The sequence below is a fragment of the Lepisosteus platostomus genome, chromosome 6 (genome assembly GCF_059453375.1).
Source record: "Lepisosteus platostomus isolate fLepPlt1 chromosome 6, fLepPlt1.hap1, whole genome shotgun sequence".
NCBI classification, from domain to species: Eukaryota; Metazoa; Chordata; class Actinopteri; order Semionotiformes; family Lepisosteidae; genus Lepisosteus; species Lepisosteus platostomus.
Window position 1 is genome coordinate 63452821 of NC_142616.1, and position 24832 is coordinate 63477652.

Sequence of the window (24832 nt, forward strand, 5' to 3'; positions counted from 1 at the left end):
TGAGTGTTTTTCATTTCTTGGCTTGCAGCTCTGAGCCCACCGACTGTGGGGAAAATGGGTAAGTCTGTTGTGCCCATCTCATTGAGGGTATCCCTGGCACAGGGAGTGACATGGCCTTCTGTGCCACTCAGGAGGTCAAGACTTCTTAGTAATTATATATCTGTAGGAAATGTACCACAATATAATCACAGATGTAGATTGAGCGGGTCTGAAGTTTTTAGGGCATACTGTACATATTTTGAGCTCTTATTTGCCACTATTACAAAGACTAGGCATTAATAGAATTCTGTTTAGAGAAATTCAGTAGAAGGTTAATTTGGTCTGTAAATACTAAGATTAAGTAATACAGGAACAATCCTTGCCCACAGACATATTATTAAAACGTTTTCCTCCTTATGTTTACACAGTTCCATGCTCCTCTTGCTCATCTCCTAAGCCAATGTTTAGGGAGCCAAACAGCAGGATAAAGTTGGGCTATAAATATACTTCAAATGTTAATAACACCTCCATCACACAACTACACTAAAAACATCCAGCTGAGATTCTGGACAACCAGCAGTTCCTTCTCATTAGGGAGCAGATGAAGACCAAGGGAGAGAAAAAATTGTCTCAATTTTTCTCCGACCATGTTCCACTCCAATTTCTGCTGCTTGTAAAACCGAGTTTGTATCTGAGGCAGAGCTATCAGTGCAGTACATCAGGTTTTACGTGTGCCAACTCAGAGTGAGATAATCCATCAAGCTCACTACAAGAATCAACCCAAACAAAGTCTTTAAAGAAGGGTTTTTGTGATTCATAAGCTCCAGAGGAGGAAAATTGCACAACATGCTCTCAAATGATATGTTGATAAAGCTGCTTTTGTAATCTGGGCTAGGGAATTTATAACGCATGTTTGGTATCTAATGAACAGTTGCAGGCTAAACGGGCCCCTGTAGATTATTGTGTTGTGTAAAAAACACTAGTCGGTTGCTACTAGCTCAAATTATAACCAGATGTTTTTGAGTTAAATAAAAAAGCATGCACTTTTTCTTCTAGGCCAGGGTGCAATATGCATCCTTCATATATTTGGCCTTGTGCATCTTACATGATAAAATGATGCAGTAAGTGGTTTAAAATATAAACGTAATAAAAATGATCTAGTATATTGTGGAACATTCCCAACTGATTTTGAAACGTAAATCTTTTTTTCCCAGCATTCCAAACTTTTTGCTGTAGAGAAAGTGTAATTCCATCATTATGAGCAAATCATTGTCTTTTTGTCAAACTATTGTGATTTTGTGAGTAATGAGCAAAACGGTGATTTAAAGGCACTAATTTAAGCTCTAGGAATCCCACTCGCCTTGAGTTCTGGCAACACGTGATGTGATGTCTAGGCATTGCTTGAAGGTCAGGCTCTGTGCCATTTTCAGAACAGCTCAAATAATCTTGTTGTGGCATTTTAAGGTGGTGTTTTCTGTCCGGGCTGTGCTTATTTCAACCACTCCTTATGTATTAATGCTCCGTCATAATTAGTCCTTTTTGTACATATTCTACAGTTCATATTTCTGGATTTTTTTTCTGTTGCTTACAGATTCCTTAGATTGCATTCCCTAACTCCTATTGGTTTAAATATTTACCACGGAGATTTAACTATGAGTTATATTCGCTAGGTGACTGTTAATTGTGTTAAACCAAAAATATGTTGTGGATTAAACATATATTTCCAAAACTCCTTTGAAATAAAAATAATTGCTTCCGTTTCCAATATCCAAATGACTTCTTTGCTAGACTACAGCGTTTAAATCCTTTCCAGTGCTATTGTTGAAATCTCTTTTCATTTCGTTTCTCAATTTCCATTATTTTGTTCTAGACCAGAACAAGCCTTTGGAAATCATTATATTCACATTTTTATTTGCAAACAGTAAATACAAGCAGTCAGATGACAGCTATTAAAACAGATGACCTCTTTTTTTTAAAAAAAAAGATTGACTTAATGCCCCTTTCTTGCTTTTTTTTTTCTTCTGCTATAAATATGGGGTATAGAATAATGCATTAGGCATGTGCAGTAATTCTATAGCTGTGAGCCAGTTATCCCTATAGGCCTTCTCTGGTTGCACCCTTTACATGTCATGGAGTCTGTTCAACCCTGTTATAGTAGCAAGTGTGATCTCTATACATGGCACCAGTGCTTTGGCGCCATGGAAGATTTATGCATTCACCCGCTTAGTCTTATATATACAGTGTATCGCCTTACAGGTGTGCGACTGTTAATTACTCTGCAAAGCTGAGCTGGTGTACGTGTTTCTGGAGCGTTGGCTGAGAATGCCCACTGGCTTTCTTCCATCCGTTTCTTATTGTTGTACTGTGCTTTCCAATTTCAGCAGTGCCCAGAACACAACTAAAGCTGGAATTTGACCAGCAACCAGTACCTCAGCTTTGTGTTTGTGACACAGTTACACTACTAACCAACTTTGGTAAGCAGGAGAGCACATATTAACTCAAATGAATTTCTGTCATTCCTAGTGATTTTCTTCTTCTTGTTAAGTGAGTGGCTTATTTGACTGGGTGATGACAGGTTGGAAATATCAGGACATGTTCTTTGATTAATGGAGACCAGAGAGCAATCCCTTAGGAGCAATTTAGATTAGCCAATCAAATCTAACCTGTGTGTCTTTTGGTTGGTGGGGGGGAAATTGGAGAAACAAGATGCCCATTGCTCTGGGCAGTTTGTACACTTTTAACAAAACACATTATCATGAGTAACTAGAGTTTCTACCAAAAATTGAAACCTCATGAGGTTGAAAAGATTTTATTGTATCACATTTGTATCTAATGGGTGTTTGAAGTTACAAGGGACATCACTCTTTTTCCCTTAACCCAACTGGTCAGTTACTTTCTGAACAGTAAAGACCATGCTGGCATGGTCTCAAGATGAGTGCATTTGTTTAGCTGACATTTTTATTTTTGTTTACTTTTTAAAAGCATCCTGTATGGTTCCCCATAGAATGTCTTTGTGCTTGTATTTTGCTCTTTTATGAAAGAATGTGTTGATAAAATATCACTTCTTTCACATTCACTTCACCATTTTTTACTACAAGAAATATCGGTGTGATGTTCACAGTCGTAAAGATATCTGCTCATAGTTTGGAACAATACCAACACATTAAATTGTCCTGTCCTGTCGCTTTGGTATCATTGCAGTGTTTGTGAAACTTTCCAGTATCTTCAGGTCTTTGCCAGGGTGTTATGTTAAACCTCATACTAAGAAAATCCTTCCCTTTTGAGGTTGTTATAGACACTCATTTGCCAGTCTGTCATAGCTCTTGTTGTATCTGAGAGAGACTATTTTTAGGCAGCATTTCCAACCTGAAAACACAATCCTACAACAGTACAATTAGTATGATATCACAGAATCACTGTATCGATATCTCAGTAAGTGCTACGCTAAATTACATGGATTTTTTTCTGCAGCTTTGTTCCAGGTTTAAGAAAATTTTTAATCTTTCTCTGATTTTTTTCTCCGTAATTGTTACTGCATATTGTGCTACAGTATATGTGCTATATTGAGAAAATAAAGATTGTATTCCAATGTTAATGAGTTTTAGAAAGCATTTGAGATAGGGTTAGGACTAGTCTAGGAATGGGGTAATTTTTCTACACTACATTTTACTTTAAAAAGTGAATCCATAATGTGACCCGAGTGATATTTTGCATTACAATAATTTTTTCGTAGCATCTTGCACTTTTCAGGATTTTGGGTGTGCATACGTTTCATTTGTCAATGAAGTGCTAAATAAATCCAATTTAGATAAATATTCTGATTTCAAGTTTCATAGAAAGCATTATAAAGCATTTAAAAATATAAAGGATTTAGAAATATAAATGCGTTTAAAGTATTGCAAACATGCAACTTATGACTGTAATGTGAGTTGTTTAAAATGTAACCTATATTTTGTTTGGATCTGTATTTGTATTTTTGAGGTACATTTTTGAGGTACATTCTTAGAAATTAGTGTTCTTTCATTAAGGAAAAAAATGTAGCACATGGTTGAGTCCTAATTAATGTTTGCTGACATGCTTTGCTGATTAATGGTATTAGTCCTGTTTCTATTTATTTTATAGTCTCAACTTATTTTAGCTTGAGTTATTATTGAAACTACCCAGCCACCTAAAGGAGACAGGTCATAATATTTACTTAAGCAAAGTCTGTATACTTGTATGATGGCATTAGTATCTGTCCTGTGGTTTAAGATCTACTGTCTGAATTAGGACTCTTTTTGTTGATCCAAAATACAGATTAGGTTTACCAAAGCTGTGCTCAAGCTTTCAAGTGTAGTGCCTTAAATCTTTGGCTGATCTCCAGTTTTCTTCATTAAAGTTTTTTTCTTTTCCTTTATTAGTGTTTTTCATAAAGTCTGACCTTTAAAAGACTGTTTGGCACAGCTCGCTCTTGATTACAGTTCTGATCACAAAATAAACTGGCAGTTACCTTCTGAAATGAATAAGAGATGTAATTAAAAAAAAACTAGTTTCTACAAGCCAAATGTTTAAAAGGACAGTGATTTTGAACAGTTTTCCACCCTTCGGGTTAAAAAACCCCTCTGAATAATAGCACCTGCTCAATTGTACATCCCATTTTCCACACCAGAGATGACATTTTTAATTCATTATAGTCCAGCTTTGATGTGTTTTAAAAAATACATTTTAGAATACATGGTGTTTGTTCAAGCCTTTAATCCATTATTATGAACAGCACCTTATTCGTGGAAAATAAATAGCTTTTATTAAAAAAACAACAACATAACTGCATACCATAATCATTCTAAAAAATCAGCTGAAAGTAAGCCATTCACTTTTAAATAAAATTTCAAACTGAATTTGCTACGTAAAGTATTAATAATCCAAATCCTTTAGTATTCTTTACTTACTGGATTTTGGTGCATGGATATATTATTTGTGGTTAACCGCTGATGGACCAGAAATAAAAATGACTACCAGATTTATGTAGATGTAGTGCAATGACTGCCTAAAAACTGCTTTTCTATACTTTCTATACTGTCTCTTCATTCACTCTAATCATTCAGACTAAAGCCAAATTCTTTGAGTTGTTTTTGTTTTCCATAGGTTTTCAATTTGTTGCGGTTATTTACCCCAGCACATACCCCACACTAAACAATGTCAGAAGACATACAGTAGTATTGCTTTCTAGGCTTTAGATTCTAGTCTTCTGAGTGCTTTGGTTTGACCTTGAAATGCTGTTGAAATGAAAAGTGTTCATTTTCCTTGTAAAAAGGCTGGAGAAAGAAATGATGGATAAAAGCAGCCACCTGTAAGATCTGTGGTGTTTGGGGCAAAAGAGGGCTGAAACAGAAGTCCCGCCAACGGTGCATATTTTTAAATGTGGGCTTCCACAGCTGTTACAGTTCAAAGACCAGATCTCATAAATCTAGAGCTGTGGATTTGTGCTCCACAAGCTCCACCCCATGATGTGTTTTTGTGTTCTTATACTGTACATTCAAGGTGCGAAAAAGAAAACAACACTGAGATCTAATGGATTTAATCAAATATTATACATAGACATCAAACAAAATCACAAAAAAATCTGAAAGAATACAGGCATAAGAATATTACTAAGTTCGCGGTTACAAAGTTTAGCAGGTCAATTTCACTTACGACCTCTGAGCATTAACATAATCCTGTCAGCGTTGACGCACAAACTTGATCAGCCTCTGGATAGTCAATTCTACCAATTTTCCTGTGCAGCTGCGCCCAGCTGGCAGAGAGTGTCCAGTCACGGAAGAGCTGATTTCCTGGGTTCTCAGGAGTAATGGGCCAATTACTGTAGCAGAAATCTCATTCTTCAGGCAGCGTCTTCTACAGACAGGCTACCTCCAGTCATGTCAGTAGCAATCAACCCATCTTCATTATTCGCATGCAGCATGGTTGTATCTTTTCCTGTTCTTGCCTTAATGGAAATTGCGTCCTGAAGACAGGCTATTTATATAGATTCTTCAGAACGAATTTGGACAATTTTAACTGAAGATGAAATACACAACACGTAGAAACTGACAAGTTATGAAATCGTGATTTGGGGTCAGTATTTTATCCTAAGGAACCATTAACATTTACAAAAATCAGATCAAATAAAACTGTATAATAAAACTGTAAGACCTAGTGTATAATCTGCTAAATGCTCGTTGGCTTACTTTCCCCATTTAAACCTATCAAAGTTTGTCATTCTGTGTTGTTTTATTTTGCCTCTTAATTGCATTCTTGAGTCTTTATTCTTCTTCTGAAAGGTGTTTATTTAGCAGTGCTGTTTTTTCCACTTCTTTCCAAGGGATGACTTGCGCTTAAATCATAATAGGATCAACATCCATTTTAAAAAAAAGGTTATGACCAACCACGATTTGCAAAAATAAAAAGGTTATTTCACAGTAGAGACATTGAGAAGTTGATTATGTAAATATGCACTAGTCTATAGGAATGGAATTGAGGAATACTCTGTATTAGTGTATGTACACAGCGAATATCACCAATAGTATAGAAATTCTACCTGTATGTGATATTATATTTTTAAGGATTATGTCACTTTTTATTGTCTCTTTTGTCTCTTTTGTTGTTGTATCAGCTAATAGGAAATGGTCAGTTGCTTTTATGGAAAATATATGCATTGTGAGTATGTGCTTATGTATCTGTACATATCTTTGTATAGGAACAAGTAATAGGTTTATTCCATGCTGAAAAAAAGAAGAAAGAGAACACAACGTTTTGGCCGTGGAGCCTTCTTCAGGTGTCGACACCTGAAGAAGGCTCCACGGCCGAAACGTTGTGTTCTCTTTCTTCTTTTTTTCAGCATGGAATAAACCTATTACTTGTTCCTTTGCAGCCTACGCATGCTGACGCAGCTACCCACCTGAACTATATCTTTGTATATATGTACAATATATATTTTAAAATATTTCCTAGCACTTTAACAGCTTTGGTGTCCTCTTACCCTAAGCCTGACATTACACATTTGCAAGCTCTGTTTTAACTCGCCAAGGAATGTGGTGACTTTTTGCTCTAAACGTGCTACCTATACTTTTTGAATGTTTTAGTATTTACCAAAGGCCTTCTGAGTTCCTCCTCATCCTTATGCATTCTCACTCACATCTGGTTTGAGTTAGCTCTGGGTTATAAGGCCGACCACATTTTTTGTCCCAGTTGCCAGCTGGGGTTTGCACATTTGACAACAATGCACAATTTCCTTGCTGTCACACACTTCAGAAGTGGAGGCTTCTTTTGCACTGTATTTTTTTTGTATTTTCAGCTAGAAATGCTCAAGTAGTTTTTTTTTAATGTACCTATGTTTCACATTGTAAATGATACCAGAGAATCCATCCAGATTCTAAATCCAAATGAATGAAGCTATGTTTTGGTCAAAGTATATATTTCCATAGCTGGCAGAATAATACCGGAATATAAAAGCAGTGCAGTCATGCATGATGTGTGTGTGTGTGTATATATATTTTAAAACTACAAAATGTATAGGTACTGTACCTTTTCGTGATTGATGATTTGTCCTCTAACGGTACTTAATATCCCCCTTTTGTATGTGACTTCTCGTTTGGTCTTTAAATAAGCCCCAAAATACTGATTATTCTGTTCTGAAAGCCTCACTGTTGTTTGTCTTTAAAAGCACACAAGACACAGCCCGTCCCTTTCTGCTTTCATTTGACATTACCTTGAAAAGACAACTGGTACGTTATGTTATAATTATAGCGGGTGTAAAATCTACACATTTAATTACTAATTTCTGAAAGTATAGTTGTATAGAACTAGTAAATTAAAAAGGTAAATTGTATACAGTATGTTTTGGATTCGCTTTGAAATTCTTAACTTTATTGGTAGTTATGTCTTTGTAACTTCTTAAAGAGGGAATTTTCTGCATGTGAGATCTGTTTTATGTACTACTGAGCCACTGATGTTGTGAACAGTAGAGAAGTAGGGTGGTAGGCACCTGTTTTAGGAATAAGTATACTTATATGTCAACAGTTTTCAGAGATGTCTGACCTGCTCTCTACAAAATAGCAGACTGAGAAAGAAATTGTACACAGTGGTACCCATTGCTATTATAGTATATTTGCACTTCGCCCTACTATCTTGAAGAAGGTCTCTTGTTCATAAAATGTTTTTTTGTTCATTATTTACTGAATATTTTGAATGTTCTCTGACTGCAGGCAGAGTGTGTACATTAGGGGTAAAATGTATATGTTGTAGGAGTTACAAGCTTGTTCTGTGTAAACTATTATAACCAATTTAAAAGACTCAGAAGTATTTGCTTTGGTATATAGGAAAGGAAATATGTCACCATGTCACAGCATTCACTTGCCTGCAGCAAAAAAAGAATCAGACAGCTTCTCTGTACAGAGGAGCAGCAAACCACAGCTGTAGTTTGCTTGATCACCACACCCATGTCAGAACGGATTTGTTTTTGTAGCTACCATGCCTCTGAATCCCTACAAAAATAAAAGATCGTTCCTATCTTTGTTCTCTGATTAATTGCATTCACATTTGTTCCCTTCTTATTCTTTTACTTGGTGTCTCTCTGCTGCAGTGTTTCAAACAGATTATGTTTGTAGAAATCTTTGGTTGTATGTGCTGAAAGTAAATGGCGTTGAGTCACACTCCTGAGGGAATGTGCATTAGAACTGTTTTTGAGAAACACAAGCACTTCAAGATTAGCTACATAGGGGTGGAAGATGATGGAGGGCTTGGATATGCTAGTAAGTCAGAGGCCTCAGAGAAGGGGAAAGAGCTTAATCTCCTCAAATTCATCTGTTGTTTTTTTCTTAAATAGATTTCTTTTAGACTTGGTAACAGATGAATCACTTTCACCTGGAAATGTAACAATCCAGGCTTTATTGTTAGATTTATTTCTATAAACTCTGCAGTTTTATTTGTCTATGTTCACGGCTCAGGCTTTGTAACTAAATATTGCTGTAAACACCATGCTAATGGTTGAGATGAATAATCAAGTCTGGAAAAGCACACATTTCCAGTTACCACATCCGACTAAGGCAGCTATAACTGTTTATAGGATTGTATTTCTCTTCTAGCTTGTGCCACCTTCAGGAGAAATAAAGGGAACATACCTATGAAAAAAAACTATATATATAGATATAAACTATATACATTTTCCTGATTCCCTCTGTGAACAGTGATTTCTCTAATGTGATTTAGACTGAGAACCAGGAAAGTACATAGGATCAACAGAGCACGCAGGCTGCTCAACCAATACCACAGCTGTCCAGTACTTTTCTGAGCTCAGCGTTGGGGACTGTTTCAGCAGACACTAAATTAGTGCTCTTTCCCATGGAAATGTCCTATAGATATAACACTTTCAAAATGTAATTCCCCACGGTTTATATCCAGGAAGCAGTGGCATCCATTGGATTAACAAAATACAACAGAAGGATGTTATTTTTTATAACCATTTGCTGTGGTGTGCAAAATTATGTCATGCCACTTCTGCTTTTTTTTTCCCTGCTGTTGCTGTTATTATTGTAATTACTGTTGTTTCTTAATAAAATATAATAACACGTTAAAAAAATAACACGTTAAAAACACCTTTGACATGATGACACACAGAAGCGTACTAACTGCTGATTAAAAGTTGTAATGCATGTGCACCTTCCAGTATCGGCTTTCACATTGAAAGGATATGTTTTTTTTTATTTTGGGGTCTTTTTTAATACTTTACATAGCAGTCCTAGCCTGAATGAAGCTTAGACTATTTAGGGGTTTAAGAATGTTCTAATCAGAGCAGGGTAAATTGTGTCTGGAGAGGCTTTTTTCTTTAGTTGTCCACTAGAAATTGCACCCAGTATTCTGCCTTCAGTTCATCAGTGCTGATATCCCCTGCATGAAATTGCTTTTCTCAGCTTAATTCTCAGGCAACAAACAAGATGTTCAGATTGTGCTGCTGTTAATACACTCCTGCCGACACTGGGAATCGTGGGAATCAGGTGGAATGATGACATCATGGGGCACAAGGCTTTTAGGTGTTTCTTTTCTTTGGTTTAAGGCATAAATGAATCTGGCATTCTAGCTGACTAATAAAAAATGAAACACCTTCTTCTGGAATAATAATTAGCAATTACAGTAAATGACTGTGTATATAAAAACAAAACAAAGAGTCAGGATTGTCAATTCTTCCTGTGTCCAATTTAGAAGATCTCTATTGTGTTATTAATTTCTAGTCTTCTATTTGGAAAATACATAAGCGTGAAGGTTTTTGTAAAGCCCATAATATACGTTTAATTTTTTATTTCTTTGCTCAGAAGTAGTCAGAAAAAGAGATTGCCAGTTGATGTCACTTTAATTGAAGCACTATAACCTTTAAAGCATCACTCAAGCAGTGTTTCGAATCAAAACAGACTTTGTTGTTTACAGGCCATTGGCAAACACTTGCATTCTTCAGATCACAGCCTCTATAAAGCACAAGTCATTTCCTGTCCAGGAGATTGGAGCAGACAGAATCTGTAATTGTTTGTGTGAAAGCCCCCTTTAAAAAACTGTCGCTGTAATGACAGTAAGGAGGTTAACAATAACAAGAGGGACCGTGGATATGTTCAGTTTTGTTAATGGGGTTTAGGTCAGTTAATAAGGTTTATTTGTCATTCACAATTTAGTAAAATTTAGAACTTGTTTTCTTGATTATTGTTCCATTCTTAAATTTGCTTTGAATCCATTATGCTTCTGGAAAGTTACTTAATGGAAGTAACATCAGCAGTTACGACAGGGTAAAAGCTGACGATACAGTATAACTTTATGAACTCTTTCCCAAATGTGTCCTCAGCTTTCTCCTGCCTTTCTGTGCTCAAAGAATCAAGTGAATATTAATCCACGACTGAAGACTAAGGCAAATCAAACATACACTGCTTAGTTTTGGTCCGCTTTTCTTCTGATTTGAAAAAAGTATTTCCACCGACTGATTGAATATCTGGCTTTTAAAGGCCTTAGGCTTTTCTTGTTTCACCGATTACAAAGCCTCCTTTTGTTGTTAACAGTATTACATACACAGTTTATATGTAATAAATGCCTGCCACTTGGAAGGAGTTAAAAGAAACTTGAAATCATCCCCATTTATTTTCATAAACACCACAGCAAGAAAAGAGTTCTTTGTACAAAGAGTAATCTGTGGGTTCCTTCATGACGATGGAGCTGATGGAAGTAAATATCGAATCTTGACAAATTGCCCTGTGGTACATAGGAGAAAGGCAAAAGGGTGTAAACATTTGGTTACAATGCAGTGGGACAGTCTCTCCCTTTTAAAATGCAACCAGGGAGAATGTCATAAAAAAACATTGCACATCCAGACAATTTACAAGTATATCCATGTGCAACCAGACAAGGCTTGCCATTCCTGGAAGAGCGTCTTTGTGGGTCTGCAGGTATTTACTAATAATAACTGGGTGTTAACTTACTGGAAGAAAAGGTTATTGTCAGGAAAGAGTTGTTTTGCCACCAAACAAGTGCTGTGGGGAAGCAAACATGCGTATTACAGCACTTCCAACTTTGTTGGAGATTTTGGTTGACTGCTATTGTCGCAATAAAGACCACATTGTGTAATTTGCTTGACTAATCTCGGCTTTTGTGCAAAAACAAGCATCTGAGTGTCACGGATCACATTGCTGTGAAGAGACGTTTTTGTTTTAAAATGTTTCACTTCAAAATCAAACCAAAACTTTAGACTGGCCGACTTGTGAAGTGTTCAGACAATTTGTTGTTTTTTTCCCCCACACATCATTCCACAAACGGTCAAGACTAAGCAAGAAACTTTTTGCAGATATGTCAGGTGGAACTGCTTGTGAGAGAACCATTTAGACTGGAAAAACTCATTGACTTTTAGTGGGAGGGGGCCAGGTGAACACAATTTACTCTTCTAAAATAACACGCATAACGTGGTCATACACAGACAGGAAGACATGGAAGAAGAAGAGCATGTTTGCTGAAGAATGTTTTGTAGGTAGCTGTCAAAATACGAATACGAAAATGCTCTTGATTTTCACAGCCTGGTTAGTATTAGGAGTAAGAGTGATGGTTTAAAAGAATATTTTAGCAGAATCTGGCTCTAGAGGGATTCTCAGTTCATTACAGTTGACACCACTAGTCTTGCACTGTTCTCAGACATCTTGAAAACATATGGAACAATAAAATGCAAATATCAATGAAACTACAAGAGCAATTTAAGTAATCCCCAAAATTGAAAGATCAAAATTTACCATAAATCTGTGAGGTCTGCTGTCAAATTAATATTTAATTAACATTTCATTATACCAGTCCTAAAATGAAAACAAGTTTGAGACCACCAAGCTTTCTGTTCATATCTTAATATGTCTCCGAAACCTCTTCTCCAAATAATTTAGAACATGTTTTTTGAAGTGAAGCTAATGGAAGCTGATTGCCACAAAGAGAATTCTCTTGATAAGAGCATGCAATGGGTTTATTGGTTGAGAATGTTTTTAATAAGCTATGCTACTCTATAAACTAAAGAAAACATTATTTATAGAATCACCACTGTTGTTAAACATCTCACTACTGTTGAGTAATAGGTGAGACGAATAACAAAGGAGGCATTGTTGCTATTGTTTTTGCTGGTTCAAAACCATTGTTTTTTGAATGTTGAAATCTTACTGGCAGTAGGACAGATTTCTGAAAAGCCTCTAGCTTGTTCTAAGGGGAAATTAAATTGTATAAGTCAAAATGAGCCATTTATGCAGGGATCAGTGTCCAACCACAAGCTTTGTATCACTCATCAGAGGAAGCGTCGTACTGCTGGTGTCTATATACATGTAAGTGCCCTCGTGCTTGCATGATCAATATACACTGACGACCAAATGCCGTTAAAACTTTTCTGTTCAGCAGTTAACTGCTTTGGAACTGAACTTGAAGTATCACCAAAAACCATCTTTCACTGTAGTTGGTGAAGTAAAGTGTAAATTACAGCTGTTTGTGTGGGCTTTTAATTACAAATTTCTGCATTCGTTGGTGGCACATGAAATAATGGAAGGCAGAAGGCTAATGTAAAAAATAAATATGTATATAAATGCCATTTCTATATTTCAAACTGCAATGCACATTATAATTAGAATGAAAATTCAGTTTTTTTTATTTTATTTACTCCATAGTGCATTTCAGCACAGAAATTAGAATGATCCATGTACTTGCTTGTATGACCTTTTTGTTTTCCAGCTAAAGTGTTAAAGTATACTGGTGAATTTGGATTCATTTTGAAAGGGTCTGGCACTAGTGTTTACTAATTAATTTATTGTATTTACGTATCGCTTCTTATCCCAAAGGAACCCAAAGCAATTTTACATATAGGAGGAGACCTTATCAAGCAGCAGCTGGTCTTAATGAATGGCTGTTCCTTACACACTATATCAGGTAAAGAAGTGTGAAATAGTTTCACCAATTAGATTATGAGGGAACTTTATGTAGATTTTATGAATGCCTACTCTTAAAGTACCATGAGATTTTTATGAGCAAAGTAATCAGGACCTCTGTCCCATATCTCACCCAAAGGCCAACACCATCCACTGCACAGTTTCCCTGGTGACCATACTGGTTCATTGGTTCTTTCTGTCTAGTTTCGTCCACCAGCACCACTTACGGCAGCAACCTGAATTTCCTTTCGTAGACCTACCACCAAAGTGCTGAAAAGGCTGAGCCTTGCTTCACTTCTGTGCTCCAACAAAACCAGACTGTGAGGTTGTAACACTGCTGCTGGTTCAGTATCGTAATCAGATTTTTTTGTCCTCCTGGTCTGGCTGCACCCTTTCTGAACTTCACTACAACCCCCCTCGTACACAGGGGCAGCGTGCCTTTTCTGTGTTATTTGGCACACCCTTTTTGCTTTGGCGTTTAACCTCTTTCCTGTTAGTCTCAAATATTTGAGGCCTTTGTGGGAGAACGAACTGCATTTTTTCTTTATTGCGCTTTTTTTTAAAGAGACACCTGTTTTTCATGAGCAGATGTTGGTGATCTGTGTATTTTGTGTATTACTTTCAGTGTGGGGATACATTTTGAGAATAGTTTCTTACACTGTTGTCATTTCTGGCAAAAGCTTGATGGTGTGTGTTGGGAGGGGGGAGGGGTCTCTCAATGAAAACAAATTGCTTCTTCTTTTGAATTTCAGAAATACTGAAACTATTTGTATCAGGAACTTTCATCCTGTGTGGAGAAGAAAGTTGTAATGAAGAAGAATGGGAGCCAGTGTGTGGTCCCCCCAAAAACAGGAACACAAATTTGTGTGATTGTGTGCTTCCTAGTATTACTTTGTCTAAAACATGCGGAAATATCGCCACTAATTCAGTATCTTGGACCAAATGAGTTCTGTAAACCTTAAAATCAAATTTTATGGAAATTTTTATGGAAGTCACTCTGGTGTCATATTATTTTATACACTGCTTAGGTCATGTGCAGAGTTTGTAACATAATAAATACATCATGTTCTACAATAAAATGAAATCATTCGCTGATTAAATAGACTATATAGAATATAAATGCATGGATTAAATAGTAAAAGTAATTTAAGGAATCACTGTGCAGCTGTAAGCAGTTCATACTTAAAAATATGAATAAAAGACTATGCCTGATTTTTTTTTAATTGATTAACTCTGGTTTTATGTAAAGTTGAATTTGCATAAGTGATGCATAGCCTGAGAGTCCCTTTATATAAACTGTAAAAAGACATGTTCGAGGTAAGGGTAAACGTTATCGCTTTATCAATTATCTCAGCCTCTGATCTTATTTGCACATTGTGAATAAAGTAATAAAGAATAAAGTAATATTATGTTGATTTTTATGACAATCAAAAATGCCACTCATCCTTCTCATCTCTATGTCTATCGGTACAGTTAAAAAAAAAAATTGTAGAAAAGGCTGTAATGTTTTAGTTTGATAGTTCAGATGATTCTTATTGTGGGAAAGAAAACACAACTTAGCTATGCTTATGTTGGCTGGTGTCTGAAAAATAATTGTTTGCAGATTCATTTTGTTTGTACAAGATTGATTGTGATCTCGTTATATATTTCAGTACCCAAAAGATTAAAGGGGGGATCACTGCTGCAGATACCAAGCTTGAATTTGTCCATTTTGTCGTGACTTAGTCTGGGAAAATTAAGACGTTTTTTCATTGATGTGAAATGCTAAAAAAGGATAACCTTAGTTTTGTTAGCAGACAATTGGAAATTAAAAATATAAAGCTTTATGAACAGATATACTTCTTGTCAATGTATTGGAAAGAATATAGAGTTTTTCTTTCTGAAAGGCTTTAGCTTTATTAAATATTTTGTGTAAGAATATGATAGCAGTCTTTATTGTACTGATTTATAAGAATTACTTCAGACTCCATCAGTTTGGATTATTACTCTAACCACCCCAAAGGAAGGCAGGATAATTTAAGGTTTTTATGTCGGTGCAGTTATAATGCAGCATTTTCTTTTTCTTTGAAAATGAAGTTAAATTTTTAAATACTGTACATATATTTCTTTTTCAATGTTAAGAAACCCAGAATTGCGTCTACACAATTAGCAGTAGCTTTTTTGCATAGATGTGACATAACCAGCTGATGAAGGACCAGTCTGTAGGAGAAAGCTGAGAGGGTCTCCTTGTTAATTTCTTATTGTTGAATTCACAAGGTTTCAGAAAACAAGAGCAAGCTCTGTTTTTCAGTTGGCTTTGCATGAAACAGTGCTCGTTGTTGGCAATGAAAAAAAGTTGGAATGTTTTCCTGTGAATGATAAAAGATAATAGAATATAAAAATAGAATGAGTACCTATTTTTTGTTCTGAACCCTTTTCCTTTATCTGCCTCCTTTCATTGAAGTTTAAATCCTATTTTTATTATAAATTTGTAGCTAGTGATAGACCAAATGTTTCTGAAATTGCGTAATAAAACTCCAGTAAGGTTTTTAATGGATTCAAGGTTCTCGAGAAACTCACAGAAAAATAATCTTGGCTGAGTCCAAAAAAAAAAAGCTTACGTGGGGATTCATATCCATAAAAGTTTTGAAAAAATTCAGAGCATTTGAATGAGACTGTAGTAAATTGTTGGCAAAAGATAGTGCTATTCAGGTTACATAAGTCTTTTTTTTCCCTCTTTCTTCCTTGGTCTGCACAAAGGATCACACACATGCAAAGCTGCACTGATGGAGTGAGTCCAAAGAGGGGCCTTATTTCTGCTTTTGAGCTTATCCGTTTGAAAGCTTTTCCGCTGCTTCTTCTTTTGATGTTTATTAACAAGAAAGTAGGCCAATAAAACCAGTTCTGTAACAGTATGTTTCTCTTTGCTCCTGTTCGTGGTGCCTTACTTTGTGTAGTTGTCTTAGTAGTTCACCTTTCATATCTCACCTTAGTTTCTTCTTTTTCGTGGCTGGAGGGCATTTCCTCTTTTGCTGGTGTGATGTTTCCCTTCTGCGACTTTTTGTGGGCTAGAATAAAAGGAGACAGGCTTTTCAGAATGGGCTTTTCTTCTTTTCCAAAATGTTCTTTAAGTGCTGGTGTCAACCAGATTTAAGCTCATGGTCACAGAAAAAAGCAAAAATAAATGGGGCAGGGGTTTATTTTCCAAGGTACCATCTGTGAAGAGCAGTACCGTTCTTTATTACAAGAGTAATCTCACATTTAAAATCTCAACTGTGTTGGAGCCCATGAAACATTAAAGGATACAGAAAGGCAAAGCACCAGAAAATGTACTTGTCTAAAATATCAAAGAGCATTTCAACTTTAAGGTCACTGGTTCCATAAAAATAACAATAAGTCATCCCAAGAGAACATTTTGGATCCCCTGTAGGTTGTGTGGTGTGAAATTTAAAGATATGCACATGTAAGCAATTAGAATCCCCTGGGGCAGAGCTTTTTGTAAGGGATGTCCATATTATGAGGCCTGAAGAATATGACAGGTCACACCCTGCTTTTAATATTTGTGTGGGGGTTGATGGAAAAAAATGAAATGCTAAAAGCATATGCTTTGGAGAACCGACTTAAACCATAATGATTAAGTTTAAACCCTGTTTACGTAATGGGATATAATCAGAGTATCATTGAGCCTTACAACATGATTCTATTTAAATGCTTCCTAAAGTCTAAAATCTGAGTTGTAGCACCATTTACAGAGACCTCTGTCCAACTATGTATCAGAATTTTTACATGTGTATGTTTGTGGGTTTCACTATACGAAGTGAAATGCACCTGGTTTCCAAATGTTAGAGGAAGAATCTAAAATTATCTTTCTAGATATTGCTAATTTATGGGTTCATTTGTTAAATCTTTTTTTTCTTGGCAGTTTACCACATTTTTCTAGTGAGCCTTACTAGCCCCTTTCCCGTGTGTAGGGCAGTTCTGGTAAGGTTAATGTGTAACCATTTTGAAATGTGACATATTACATCTTTGTGCTAGATGTTAGACCTCTGATGTAACATATAATATTCAGAAAACCTCTCTTGTTAAGCTGTGAAGGAGTTTCTTTGGTAGAAATACTGTGAATCTGAGAAATTTTCCTAATGAAAATCCGAGTGGGCTGAATTAGCCAAAAACACATACACCATTAAATCACGTCAAGTAGATGAATACAAAGTAGTTTACATCCTTTTGTCATCTATTCCCATTGAAGCTCAAATGAACCCTTTTGAAACAATGATCACAATTAAGAGGACATCATGCTAATTTCTATAATTCAAGAAAAATAATTGTATAAAGTAATAAACACACTTACCAATTAGGTCACATTAGCCCAAACCAAAATGCACTTTGGTTCTTTTTGGGTGTGGACTATCACTTCAGAATAATTAACTGTGCAACACTGGTTTGTTAACATTAAGGTTGGTTATATTTTGTAACCTGTCCTGTAGTATATATGATAAGGAATCCTGTTTATTTTTAACCTGCCCCAAAACACCAAGCTGTTGTAGCTAATTTCACCTCTTTTGACAGTTCTTGTGTTGAATTTATGTGAGTATACTTGGAACACAAAGCAAACCGAGTCTCTGAATAAATTAGTTAGACTTAACTCCAGGAAAATCCAAAACAATCTTTCATCCCCAAACATCAAAAAGATCTCTTTTGATGTCAATATGTTATTCAGGATGACTAATTATGTAGTGTGGTAGATTTAATGTTTTTTTTGTTCTTAGTGATGCTCTTGAAGAGACCTACACAGTTAAGCCCCTGAGGATTAGTGAGATGAGACAAAATAAGGAGGAACAGAATCTCACAAGACTTAATAGTAACATAGCCAGGAGGAGTGTTGTTCTCATAAGCTGTACAGCATTAAATGTCTTAAACCATTTCAGCTTCAGCCCTCTCCATAAACAAGGTAGGGTTTAATTAAGCATTAAAAGAAGGTGACAGCAACTCATTTGGTTTTATAGGCCCAACAACCGATCTCTTATTACAGAAATGTCTTAGAAAAAACGTCATAATTGGAAATGTGAATAAATACCCAAGAAGCATTTTGTCAACCATTTTCACCACTGCAGTAACAATGTCATGGTTTGATGTACAGCAACTGAACATTTCTGAGAGACTTACTTCATTTTTGGGACACATCTATGGTCATTGTAAGATAAGTTAAGTTATCGCTACTGTACAACACTTTTATGTTTTGCTTTAGCCATTTTTCTAAGATGTTACAAACACGGTGACAGCACCATTCATTTCTGAGGCACCTTTGCTTGGTTTCTGAGCTTATGTAACGTTACGTATTCTACAGTGTGTATTATGACATGTAAAAAGAGAGAAGTCTAGGATTAACACATTTAGCAGACGAGCTGCAAGGGAGCATGCCCCCTAATTAGGCCTCACTATATGCACATGGTGTGAAAAAATATAAACAGATAAGACATTAAATAAAAGGCACAAAAGCAAAGAGACCAAGCTGGTACATGTTAAAATTTATTACATTCAATTACGAGCAAACCATTATATACTCCTTGTTTATATAAAGCAGAAACAGTTTAAAAGACCCAGGACCAGTGTGTAATTAACATTATGACACACATAATTATAGTTTCACTGTTTTTTGAAAAACAAGGCCATGCTGATATGCCAAAACCACTAAAAGGATTGTTTATGAAGAATCTTTTTGTTGTAATCTGAAGTTCCCGTTCTGAGTATCAGCAGACTTTTACACATAACATTCATTTATTGTGGTCATTCATATCAATTCAGAGAGTAAATCGGTTACTCCAGATGTGATAGATATTAAAACTGAAAAACTAAAGGTTTTCGTGATCTCATCCTGATATTACTGGCAGTGTTTGAGCTGAGTTACTACTACAGTATATACAGTATAAAACTGCTCAGTTCTATGAAAGACAGATTTTTGGCAAATTAAAATTTCTGTGTATTGTTAAATAATAAACTGTGTTCATAGACTGCTTTTCATCCCAAAGGAATCTAGAGCTCTTACATACAGTTGGCCCATCACCGAAATGCAGCACTCACCTACAGTAGCTGATGCGAGGCAGTAGTCCCACTGCTTTTCAAATCAGGTGGAGAATTATTTCACCTGTTAAAATAAGAGGGAACTTTAGGGAGTCACCTTTCCCAACCCCAGAGTGAAATTTATCCAGAACATTGAGATTAACACCCCCGCCCTGACAAACAGTGACCAAGTAATCAGGACCTTAGTTTTACTATACATCTCATCTGAAGGATTGCACCTCCTGCTGCATGGTGTCCCCGGCCACCATACTGGGGCACTGGCTGTGGAAAAAGCAAACCAGTGATCTAAAGTCTAAGTTCTGGAGATGATGACTAGATACAACCAAGAAAAATAGAGACCCAGAAAACCAATTAGATTTGAAAACCAGACATGGGGACACCTGGTTTTAAGAATATCTGTGCATTTCATGTTTCCTTAAATAGCTGAAATGTATTTCCACCTGTAATGAGGGTAAGTGGAATTCAGGGAATCTCAGACTGACGGCAGGCCGGGCTTATTTACAGACATGGAAGTGCTTCTCAGGTCTACAAGAGATCCTTTCTGATGTATATGTGATTTGCCTAGAGTTAACTAGCATGGCAGTGCAACTTCCTGTGGAAACGGTCTGGAAACGTGATTAATTTGGGAGTGTGACACTCACTGAGGGAAACCAGCCTTTGAAGTTGAAACGAATGTGTCACGCTCTCTCCATGATTTGGAAACGGTAGCTTTGCCGAGAGCTCTTGGGCAGGAATCGGGGGCAGAGACTTCAAAGTGAAACATTCGGCCAGCTTTAACATCAGCGTTATTGCCTGTTTGTCTTTGCCTTTGTTCAGGCTGGGCTTTCGATTTGCATGTGAATCGTGCAGAAAGCTAAATCAGGTAAGCTGCCAGTGAACGCCCAGGTGCAAAGGAATAAAGGGCCGTGTTGTGGAGTGTCCTCCCTGTCATTAGCGCACAGGAGCCTGAGTCCTTGCTGCTCCAGGTGTACAGCGCTATAGAGCAGCTCTGGCCTATGACCCACATCCTTAACTCTCTGAACCCCCAAAACTTGTCACAAAGGAAACTCGTCACAAATCCCAGATGCTCTGCTGAAAATATCAATCATAGACCATTTTTTAATGGGATTTCCCCTCTTGACAGTACAAGTGAATATTTAAGGTTGTTTGTATCCGTGTGGTATATTTTGCAGGTACATGAAAAGATACGTAACTTTATGCTGTCAGCATTACACATTTTTAGTTACCTGAATATGTACTTTTACCAGGAAGGATTAATATGTAAACTGTAGCGCAGACTGCTACAGATGTCTTTAAAGCTTTAGTTCTTTTTGTTTTGTCAGCTGCGTGTTATAGCCTGTTTTACATGTAGGCCCTTCTGTGGAATTACATTTTTAAGAGTGCACATTCAACATTATTTGGATTATTAAATGGTAATATTTTTGAAGATCGTATTCTCTATCCTTAAATTAACAATACTTTAACATTTATTGTCTAACACTTTTTTAGAAACAAAGACAATGGCTACCTATTCCTGAAAATCAAAATTGTTCCTTTTGTTTTGTAGTGGTATCAGTTGTTAAAATTGCAGAAATGTTTTTGAAACATTAGCAGTCTGACAAATAATAGTACAAACCTACAGTGACAGCATTCAGTCATGGTTTCTTGGCTGCATTTTCCTGATTTATTCTGAGGGTTTGTGTTGAAAGATGCAGACACATTGTATTGTGGGGGAGGTTGTTGTATGTCCTCAAGAAGGAGTCTTTTCTAATAGGTTATATAAAATCCACCTTGATAATGAAAAACAATTACAAGACAGTCAAATCATAGATGAAAACTTGGAGCTGAGCTTGCCATTAGACATCAAAGATTAATTAGAGGACTGCAGGAAAAAAAAATCAAATAATTAAATATCCATCTTGGAAGTCTTATATACTGTGCATATAATTCAGATGCAATCAAATACTGCATTAACCCAAGGCAAAATGCAGATTCAAGCACATGGAAAAGCATTTTTATGTTGGTAGAATAGTGTTTAACACTTAATTGCTGTGGTTCTGTTACTTTATTTCTTTGAATCAAATACATTTTCTCTTTACAAAGGTCCATTATGGGTTAGGTCACATCACATGTGCTTTCAGTCCTTAATGTCAATGGTTGTGACAAAGCCATTAGCTTTGTCAGAACCACTGACACTAGATGTCTCAAACAAGTAGATATGCAGTATTGTCTATACTGTACATACACCACATGTCCAGTTCTATGGTACATGTGTTTCTGGTTTAGAACACAGTTATTCCATTGCTTGTGAAAAAAAATGTGGTAATTGGGCAGATAACTTTGGAGTCTTTATGGAATGTTTTTACAAGTTCTAACAAGTTTAATGCTCCAAATGTGAGTGTGTTTGGATTATAAAAATCTAGTTAAGTTTGGTTGTGACGCAGGATAGTTCAAAATCAAGACATGAGACTCTGTTTTTACTGCTTTACCAATTGAAGTGGGAGAGTCATTAAGAGGAATCAACCTGGCATTTTGGTGAACTGTTTCACTTTTATGTTACCGGCATGGGTATGTTCAAAGTTTGTATGTTGAGACATTACTAATTATCTTCAACACTGGACTGCTTGTGTTATTTGTAGTTTTGTGTCGAACAATAAAAAGTAATATAAGCTTGTACCAGTTTATTTATCTGGTGCAACTTTTAAATGATAGATATGAGTACTCTCAGGCCTGATTAGAAACAAGCCTAGCCTTGTTTTTTTTTTTAAAAAAAAACAGTTTTGGAAGTGCAAATGGGCAGTTTGAGAAAATTAAGTATATTTCTTCTGTAAGGACATCCCCAAGAAAAGCAAAAGTGAATTTTCAGAAATACAAAATTGAGTTTTAGACTTCAAACCCTTTGTGGCACATGACATGAGAAGCCCCAGCAGATGTTTAGTGTACTTACTTATTCTTAGCTCATTACTTGGGGTTGCTGATGTATTTTTCTGTTATGAAAGACAGATTTGTTGTTTGGCTTGTAAGCAAATATTATCTTGGTCCTAGATGAAATCAAAAAGATGTGTTGGGAATCTTAAATGCATACATACATATATATAGTATAATAAGAGAAGAACACAGATATAGTTTTCCAGATTTACTTTTATATTTGCCATGTAGAGAAAATGAAACTATCGCAGCAATGAGTGAAGAAAGAGGCACAATCACAAACAAGCACACAAACAATCCAGGAAATATATACGTTAGATTCCAGGAACCCATTGTACGTGTCCACCAACCAGCATGTGTTTAAATAGAAAAGGTATAAAAGTGAACTTTTATTAAATGAATCATTTTAGATGTGACAGACATAACTGTATGTACTGAGCATCAGAGGAAACATGTCACTTTTTATGCATGTATGCTTCTAGGAAAATACAATCTGGATATTGATTAAATGTTTTTGGCATCATTTTGATTAATCATTAAGGACTTATAGTGAAATATGTTTGAATGTTGTACGAGCACTGAATCACCTCATCAGTGAGAGAGTTTGTTGGGCATAGGTGATGAGATGATTTAAGCTGGTGAATGTCTGGCCTGGTAAAATTTAAGAAAGCAAAATAAAGGAACCAATTTACACAAGTTAACAAGACAACAATGTCTTCATGCTATTGGTACAGTATGTTAGAGGCTCAAAGCATACTTTTGCTCTCTATTTGTAGTTTTGTGTAATCACAGCCAGCAGTTTCTAGCCAGAGATGGTCACAAGTAGGGATAGGCCACAATGAGTCTGGCCAGAAGTATCTTGTCCATGGGTGTCAAACTCAATTTCTGGAGAGCCTAATTCTTTATTTTGTTTCAATGTGAGCTCCTGGGTACATAGTAGATGTAATTATTTGATTAACTACTTAATTGTAATACTTGTAACTTGGCTCTGAGGTGTTTTATAAATAACATGTATTTTTGCAAAATGTTTACAGTTAGAATTATGAAGTTGTTGCAGGTATAAGTGATATGTTTATTTGTGAAATAGATAGAATCCTAATTTATTGTGCTTGTATAAATATTTGTTGAGCATTTTTACAAAGTATTATTACATTTCTTAAGCACTGACTTTTTATTGCAAAACAAATACAATGTTGCAGAATTATTCTAAACATAACCAAACATTACAGCTTCAATCTGACAACAATGAGCCATTTATAATTATATATAATTGCCTGTTTGATGGAAAAATTGCACATATACTTATTGTTTTGAGTATAATTCTTTCTAAGGATGGCAAAATACTGAGCTTACCTGATGTTATTCCATTGAATTGCCAGGAGCATCATGTTAGGCATTGGAATTGAGTAAACCTTAACAAAAATAGGTTGTTGAATAAAAACAGCTAAATAAAAGCTAGAAATAAATATTTTCTTTATCATTATATAAATTATGAATATACAATTTAATAGAAATATTAAATTATAAATATAAAATAGACATAAAATGCAGCTTAAGATATGACCATGCCCCACCTGTGTAATGAAGATCACCAGATTGTTATTAACATGATTGTTTGAGAGGTCTGTCTGTTGAAGAGGTTGCCTGAAGAATGAGATGCTTTAAGTAACTGGCAGACTAGTCCAGAGAAACAAACAGTCCAGCCTTTTGTGGGACAAGACATATCCTAGAAGGCAAGATGTCACCATACCAGCCCTGGGCTGTCACATTTGTCTTATTTATCTGTGTAATTGTTTTCAGAATATGGTGGCTATCGCACAAGAAATTCCAGGAAGAAATAACCTGAATGGGCTATAGCTCACCATTTGCATACACATTATGTTCATGCTCAGAGGATAATGTTGACAGCTGAAATTTCCATTTCTCAAGACTTGCAGAGATGTCGTAGTGAGCATTATGATTACTGTTTACTTCAACTGGTGAGACGGGGAAAGTGTGAAGGGGAATCTCATTTAACACAAGAACACTTTTGTTGCAGGTTGAGGGCAACCTTACTCCTCAGCAATACATTAATGATGTCAATGAGTTAATAGTCTTGCAATTTCTGCAGAACATTCCATAAATGTTGATATTCTAGCAAGACGGTGCAAGATCACACAATGCTAGGATTACAATGGCAAACTGTGAGAAAAGAATGCCATGGCCAGCCTTTTCTCCTTATCTGAGTTCAACAGGGATTATGTATTTATGGACTGATTCCAATAGTCTTCTTAAATAGTCATTCATAATTTTATTCACAGCACGTTTCACTTTCCTTTTCAGATCTGGGATATGAGTGATGATGAGAGCATTTGAAAACAGCGATGAAGCAGAGGAGTGGGAAGACAACTGAGAATCTTCACAGCTTGTTGGCTGGAATCTAATGGGGACGTACTACTTGAAAGCAGAAAATA

At 36.0% G+C, this 24832-nt stretch overlaps 1 protein-coding gene and 1 long non-coding RNA gene across 2 annotated transcripts in view; one reads left to right on the forward strand and one right to left on the reverse strand.

The window, feature by feature from the left end:
* The window catches only part of atg7 (ATG7 autophagy related 7 homolog (S. cerevisiae)), a 63399-nt gene extending 38567 nt beyond the window's left edge, over positions 1-24832 (forward strand). The window contains exon 20 of the mRNA XM_088636832.1: positions 24702-24832. Within this exon, the coding sequence (XP_088492958.1) occupies positions 24702-24734 (33 nt within the window). The 3' untranslated portion in view covers positions 24735-24832. The remainder of the gene's footprint in view (positions 1-24701) is intronic.
* LOC148662093 (uncharacterized) lies at positions 11094-16742 on the reverse strand. Its single transcript, XR_015939664.1, has 2 exons — positions 16380-16742; positions 11094-11223 (listed from the first exon to the last, which is right to left on the reverse strand). It is a non-coding gene; the product is annotated as an uncharacterized LOC148662093 (long non-coding RNA).